The 6,953-nt window shown below is 35.9% G+C and overlaps 1 protein-coding gene and 1 non-coding gene across 2 annotated transcripts; both read left to right on the top strand.

Annotated features, from left to right (window-relative positions):
• The first annotated feature begins 462 nt into the window (after positions 1–462).
• LOC132063335 (bZIP transcription factor 53-like) lies at positions 463–1,839 on the top strand. Its single transcript, XM_059455833.1, has one exon. It carries the CDS (start codon positions 1,077–1,079, stop codon positions 1,497–1,499), a length of 423 nt encoding a protein of 140 aa, XP_059311816.1. The 5' UTR covers positions 463–1,076; the 3' UTR covers positions 1,500–1,839.
• Positions 1,840–3,243: 1,404 nt separating this feature from the next.
• Positions 3,244–3,360, top strand: LOC132065838 (U5 spliceosomal RNA). The gene has a single exon (XR_009416811.1). It is a non-coding gene; the product is annotated as a U5 spliceosomal RNA (small nuclear RNA).
• The last annotated feature ends 3,593 nt before the right edge of the window (positions 3,361–6,953 follow it).

The raw sequence follows: 6,953 nt of genomic DNA, 5'->3' as shown, positions 1-6,953 counted from the left end.
AATTGGATTGGATGGTCAAAAAAATAAAAACGTTGCCCACAGAGAAAGAAGATACGGGGAAGATTCTTATGGATATACCCACAGTATTTCTTTTTTGCTTAGCTGTCATCACTACTTTGTCAATTTACACGCCAATCACATTACCTGATTACACCTATCGCACTACTTTTTTCTTACATAAAACATTAAAATATTTGTCTGAATTTACGAAAAAACCTACTTCCTCTCCCTATATAAACCCCCTCTCACCCGCCTTTTAGACCTTCTTTTCGCCCACTTTCGGTTCTACACCTATAGGTACGTCTCTATTATTTTTCTTTCTTTGCCTTTTCATTATTTCCTTCTTGTTTGTTTTCTTTCTTTTCTTTTTTCTTTTGTTTGTATTTGAGTTTTTTTTTTTTGGTTTCTGTTTTTGTTTCTCTTGCTCTTGGTCGTACACGTGTTTGTTAAAATAATGAATTTTGGGTGGCTTGAGATTTTTTGTAGAATTAGTCTTATTATGAGTAATCCTGAACCCTTTTTAGAATCAAATAGATCTAAAAGGATATATAAGATTCATATAGCCGATCTTTCGGGTTAATTTTTATCTTTTGGGTTGATTGATACTCATGATATTGTTGAATTTGTTTATTTTTAGCAATTTTCCTAATACCTAGATGTTCTGTTTTCTGTTTTGCAGATTGATTTGCGTTTTAATTGTTGAAAGCACTGTTTGGATTTGGAGACCTACACAACAATCAAAGTATTACAAATTTGTTAATTATTTATTGACCCATAGATTGTGGTTTCACAAATTAGTCTTTATGTTAGCTTCAATTTCTACATGACCCTTATGCGTCGAATTCGCATTATGCACTCTTTCTCCGTAGTATTCCTGTACTGGTTCTACGTCTTTTCATGAACTAGCCCCCCCTCAAGAACAATAATTCAAATATTCATTCGCGCGCTTTAAGGTATTAGAACCACCAGATTCAGAACCAAATTTTGGTGATTCCAACAAGAACACAGTAGTTTACATTACCCTTCTTTGAATTCCTATTGTTGTTAAATTAACTTCCCATTGAACGATACGAAACATGGCTTCGACTCAGCAACCAGCTAGTTCGGGCTCTGATGGCCAGCGATATGCTGCTAATAATGACGAGAGAAAACGAAAGAGAATGGAGTCTAACCGTGAATCTGCAAGGCGGTCACGGATGAAGAAGCAGCAGCATTTGGAGGAGTTGATGAGCCAATTAACACAGCTGCAGAATCAGAACACTATTTGGCGCGAGAGGATCGATGCTGTTGGAATAAATTACCATGGCGTCGATGCGGAGAACAATGTGCTGAGGGCTCAAATGGCTGAACTGACTGAACGGTTGGATTCACTTAATTCGCTCACTCGTTTCTGGGCTGATGCTAATGGACTTGCAGTGGATATTCCTGAAATTCCGGATACTTTGCTTGAGCCCTGGCAGCTCCCTTGTCCGATTCAACACAACACAAGCTTCTGCTGATATGTTGGTATTTTTGAGCATCCGCTTCGCACTTTTGAACTACCCTGATGTTAGATGGGGTTCTTGCTCGACCGAGATCCCTTTGATGGCTACTTTTTGTTTATTTGCAGTGTGTCAGTAGTTCTTATTTGTACTAGCTTGGTGTTAGTTTGGCTATTATTGATATTCCTGTGTTTTAGTTTTGGTGAGTTAGCTGTTTCTAGCATTGTATCAATGATATTTGCTCTCTAGTTTTTATAAATAAATTTCTAGTAATGTGAAGTAGATGACCCCTTTTTGTTTCTGTAAACATTGCTTTCTTCATTCAACAAGTTATGAGTAATTTCTTTTCTGCTTGTCACATTTATTGCTTGGATATTTTTGGATGTTGATGCTATAGGTTAAGGTGTTTCACAAACAATTCATTTTATGTTTTTCAATAGAACAATACACTTTTAAAAAATGGAACATGGAGTTTATAGTCACCACAGCCCTTCACTGTAGATAATCTTGTTCATCCAAGTCGACAGTAGTCTTGATGTACTAAAAAAAAATCAGAACAAAAGAGAGAGAGAGAGAGAGAGAGAGAGAGAGAGGGAAAGACAAGAAAATAAATAGAACTCAACTATTTCTTCCAAGAATTTTCAGCAAAAAGAGTTTGCATCTGCCTGTTTTTGCGACCAAAGTAGTGCAACTTTAGCATGGATGCTTAACTTGTGGAAACTCATGCATAATTTTATTACTTATTTCATCTCGGTGAGGTTATTAACATGAGGGGGTGTGAATTTTCCAAGATGTGACATCTGTTTCTTGAATCAAACATATTTGCCATTTCAGTCTTCTAGGACTGTGTACAAGGGAGGTATTATTAGTTACTTTGCACTCTTTTGTTTCATATTATGTGGTGTTGCTTAATTGAGCACGAAATTTAAGAAGGAAAAATAAAAAAAACTTTCGGCATTATATACCCGAAGTTCTTACAAAGTTGTCTTAAACATGACATGATTTTTTATGGTTATAATTACAATAAAAAATAGAAATAGCTCATAGCTAACATAAATATTTATAATTTGTCGTTAAATAGGATCAATAACAGATAATTGTTGTTTAGCAGCAGAAATTATCCGTCACTAATTCTTGATTTTGTTTTCTTCATTAAGGGTGAACTGAGTTTAAAGCAAAAGAGTTTGCAAAGTGGGGGCCTGCGTTAGCGCCGCACCTACCCAATTCTTCCAACAAAATTTTCTATGTACTTATAAGTTCCAGAGGGTAACAAGTTAATCTCCTGTGCGGCATTTCTTCGAGCAGGCCGTGGACACTTAATTAACCAGATTTTAACGTTAGTTCATCGTCTATCGGATTTGTTTACTGATTTTCCAATTGTATGCGCTTAAAACAAGCCTGCTCTTATACGGGCATAAGTTGGTATTTATAATATCTTAGGAGTCTTTTAAGTCATGTCCGTTAAGAACTCATGTCCGTTAAGAACAGACTTTACCATTCTGAACAAAAGCCACACCGTTCCATTTTATTGGCTTTCCAGATACTATAAGGTTTCTTGCACAACTCATTACCATTGTAAAGCCAACTTAAAGTAACCATAAAAGTAAAAGATCCACTAAATAATGCAGCTGCTCCGTTTTTTGCTTTGCCATTTTGGCCGATTCACTAAAGAAATGTGGTGACTCCCACATCAAAATACAAAGAGTAAGCCCAAACTTCTTAAATATAAAATGCTAGCACAAGTGAAGCAGTAAGCTCACGCAGCCACACAGCGGGCACAGAGAGCACTATTCTTTCGTGTGTTACTAAATAATACCGTGTGCTCGCTGCAACTAGCGTTATACGCTAAGTTTTTTCTAAGGTGATTTTTTCGAATGAAATGAATATTTACAATGACTAATAATAATGTCTCAACTAAAAATGCTTATGAGATAACCAGCGTCTCAGTATAGCCAAACATTTAGCAGGCCTCCACTCTGGAGTCCCTGTCAGATATTGAGATATTTTTTTTAAAAAAATCAGCTAATAGAGAAAAAAATTAAAGAAACTTGAGGAACAATAAAAAGGATAATTCAGTGTACAAACCATTCCGCATTCATATAGAGTTCGGGAAGGGCCACACACCCCCTTGGGTGAACAATAAAAAGGATAATTCAGTGTACAAACCATTCCGCGTTCATATAGAGTTCGGGAAGGGCCACTCACCCCCTTGGGTGTGATGTAGGCAGCTTACCTGATGCAGGCATCAACAATTGATCGCAATGCTCGAACTCATGGCTTATAAATCATACAAACAATTTCCACTACTAAAAAGATTAGGGATTAGCAACAAACAAATTTTTGCAACTAATCAACAAAATTCGCCTCTAATCCTATTTAACGATATGTTAGCGACAAATTATCAATTTTTTTTTTTGTTAACTACGAGCTTTTTACAGACAGATCATTCGATAAAGTTCGTAGCTAATTTCCATATTTCTAAAAGTATTTACATTGTTAGTATATATAACTTAAAAATACCTGGTTTCAAGCTCAAAAGGCAAGGGTCCCAGAAATCGTGGTAGATACTTGACAGGAGTTACATGTAAGAATAATACCTCTTTAATGAGAATTTAATGTGGCCCACATATTATGGTAACAAATTATTTACCTTGTCTCCCAAATAAATGATAATTATAGCAGATAATATTTTATTGGTTATGCATATCCGCAAGTTTCCTTGATGAGAGGAAACATTTATTAGGTGTCCATAGGGTAACCATATTTTATGGAGAAGTCCCTAGGGTTAAAGTTACTGCCTAAGAGTCCCCAACCTACCTATAAATACGCTTGTGACTTCATCAGTTCAGGATTCTGAAATTGTGATAGGCATAGGCCAGAAGGCTCTAGGGTTTTTACTTTTCTTTCAGGGTTACTATTTCGGTGCTAGAAGAAAGGCGATTCACACTTGAACAACCATGGCTAAAGGTAAGTTCCTATTTAGTTTTTCGCTTCGTTTGGCTCTGTGTATGTATTAGAAATACTACATGTGGCATCAGAGCCTACCTTTTGCCATGTTATTCGGTGTTCAGTTCTAATTAGATTGGATCTAAACGGGTAAGAACCCATAACTGTAGAAATCTGTTCTTAGTGGTTTGTTGTGGCCTTTATTGTGTTGTTCAGTATCTATTTGTGTTCATGAAAATTGTGTGTTACTCCATAGTATTGAACTCTTAAAAGGTTTGTGAAATTATAGAACGGGAATTTCAGTTTTGAAAACAAATCTTCATGCCGGTTTATTCAATTTGATTTTTCTAAAGCGATGATAATGAATACTTACATGATTCTTGATTGAAGAGTGGCGACAGTAGCCTACGCACATGAAAGATCTAGTTTTGTATTTAAGGAATATGACGTGGAATCATAATTTAGTACCTTGACAACCAACTATGTGTACTTATGTAAATTTTTTGATTATTTTATTTTCTTTATGCGTGAATTCTAATGATTGGAGGAGTCAAAGGTGAGCTTTTATATTCATTCACATATAAGAATTAGTGACGTCACTGGCTATTTGAAGTTGAATCCATTATTTGGTAAAATCTTACTCACGTATTTAGAACTTCAATGTTATCTAATTTCATAACAGTGATAAGAGATTTTCATTAAGTCCTGAAACCAATAGCATGATAATTTTGAGTATGCCTTTTCGTTATGTTCTGATGTTGACAAACTTTAGTTACTGTTTAAGTTTTATAATAGCTTAATTATAAAGATCAACCTTTGGGGTAAGCGTTATGCTTATATCCAGTAGCCCATTGATTATTAAGTTTAATTATTCGAGATGTCATTCTGAGTTTCTTTTATCTCATGTGCTTGAAAGTAGCCACAACATTTTAAGTACTTGATATAAAAGAAAATAAAGTTATCTAATCACATAAAGTTTAGTGATTAAATTTTTAATGACATCTATTTGGTCCAGTTATCTCATTAAAATGCTAGCTCGGCCCCACAGGGAGGTAACTATTTTGGTGAGATTAATTGGAACGAGATAGTAAACCTTTCTGTTTAAAAATTATCCTATGCCCACAGGTACAAATTGTTTTCTAGTTTAATTTTGGTTTACTAGTCTAATAAAGTTAAGTAAATTCTGTGCGTGTGTTGCAACCTCTGCCCACAGGAAGGTCTATAATTTACTTAGAGTCGGCATTTGCGCGATTCACTTTGATGGTTTGTACTTCATAGCTTATGTGTGCATCCTTGTTTTGCAGTTTTCACAGCTTTTGCTACTGCGATCTTTAACGAGAATGCTTGAATTTTGATGTTGTCTGGTGAGAACTTTACTGAATGGAAGGAGAAAGTCCTTCTCACTTTAGGGTGCTCGGATTTGGATCTAGCAATCCGTGTGGAATAACCACCTAAACCCACGGAATCAAGTACACCAGATGCTAAGGCTTATTATGAGCAGTGGGAGCGATCCAATCGCTTGAGCTCGATGCTCATAAAGGCTCATATAAGCCAAAGCATTAGGGGTTCCATCCCTAATAGTGATAAGGTCAAATCTTACATGAAGGCTATTTAAGAACAATTTGTAAGCTCTGCCAAGGCGCTGGCCAGCACCCTTATGAAGACGCTCTCAAGTATGACCTTTGATAGAAGTCGTACAGTGCGCGAGCACATTATAGAGATAAGAGACATTGCTGCTAAAATCAAGTCCCTTGAGGTTGATATGTCTGCACCATTTCTTGTGCATTTTATCCTCAACTCTCTTCCTGCGGAATAGGGGTCGTTCAAGATATCTTACAACACACATAAAGATAAATGGTCAATCAATGAACTCCTGACCACGTGTATTCAAGAAGATGAGAGGTTGAAGCATGAGATACCTGAAAGTGTTAATTTGGTGACTCATGATAAGAGAAATGCGAAGAAGGGCAAAAGTGTTTCTATGAAGAAGAAATGCATTGTTGATAAGATTCTTGTCGTTTCTGCAGAAAGAAGGGCACTGGAAGAAAGATTGCCCAAAATACAAGAAGTGGCTTGAGAAGAAAGGTAATTTACCTTTGTATGTTACGAATCTAATTTCTTGAAGTTTCTGATAATACAGGGTGGATCGATTCTGGCTCCACAACTCATATTGCCAAAACCATGCAGGGTTTCCGAACTCTAAGGAAGCCGATGGAAAGTGAGCAAAAAGTTTGTTCTGGCAATGGGATGCCATCACATATGGAAGGCATGGGGACTTATAGGCTCATTTTGAAAAATGGTTTTCAATTAGATTTAGAAAAAACCTTTTATTGTTCCATCGTATTTTAGAAATTTAATTTCTCTTTCAAGACTATCAATTGCTAGTTATGATTTCAATTTTCATTATTCTTCAGTGAAACTTTTGAAAGATAATAAAGTTATTGGTTTTGGAAATTTGGATGGAAGATTGTTTAAATTTGAGCTAGACCCCACGATTGAATGTAATGTTTTAACTCTGCATGATGA

The sequence above is a fragment of the Lycium ferocissimum genome, chromosome 7 (assembly GCF_029784015.1).
Source record: "Lycium ferocissimum isolate CSIRO_LF1 chromosome 7, AGI_CSIRO_Lferr_CH_V1, whole genome shotgun sequence".
NCBI lineage: Eukaryota > Viridiplantae > Streptophyta > Magnoliopsida > Solanales > Solanaceae > Lycium > Lycium ferocissimum.
Note: the sequence above shows the minus strand (reverse complement) of the source record. Positions and strands in the feature narration are given on the sequence as shown.

Coding starts and splice junctions, on each gene's coding strand:
- LOC132063335 (XM_059455833.1), top strand. CDS start 1,077: ATGGCTTCGACTCAGCAACCAGCTAGTTCGGGCTCTGATGGCCAGCGA.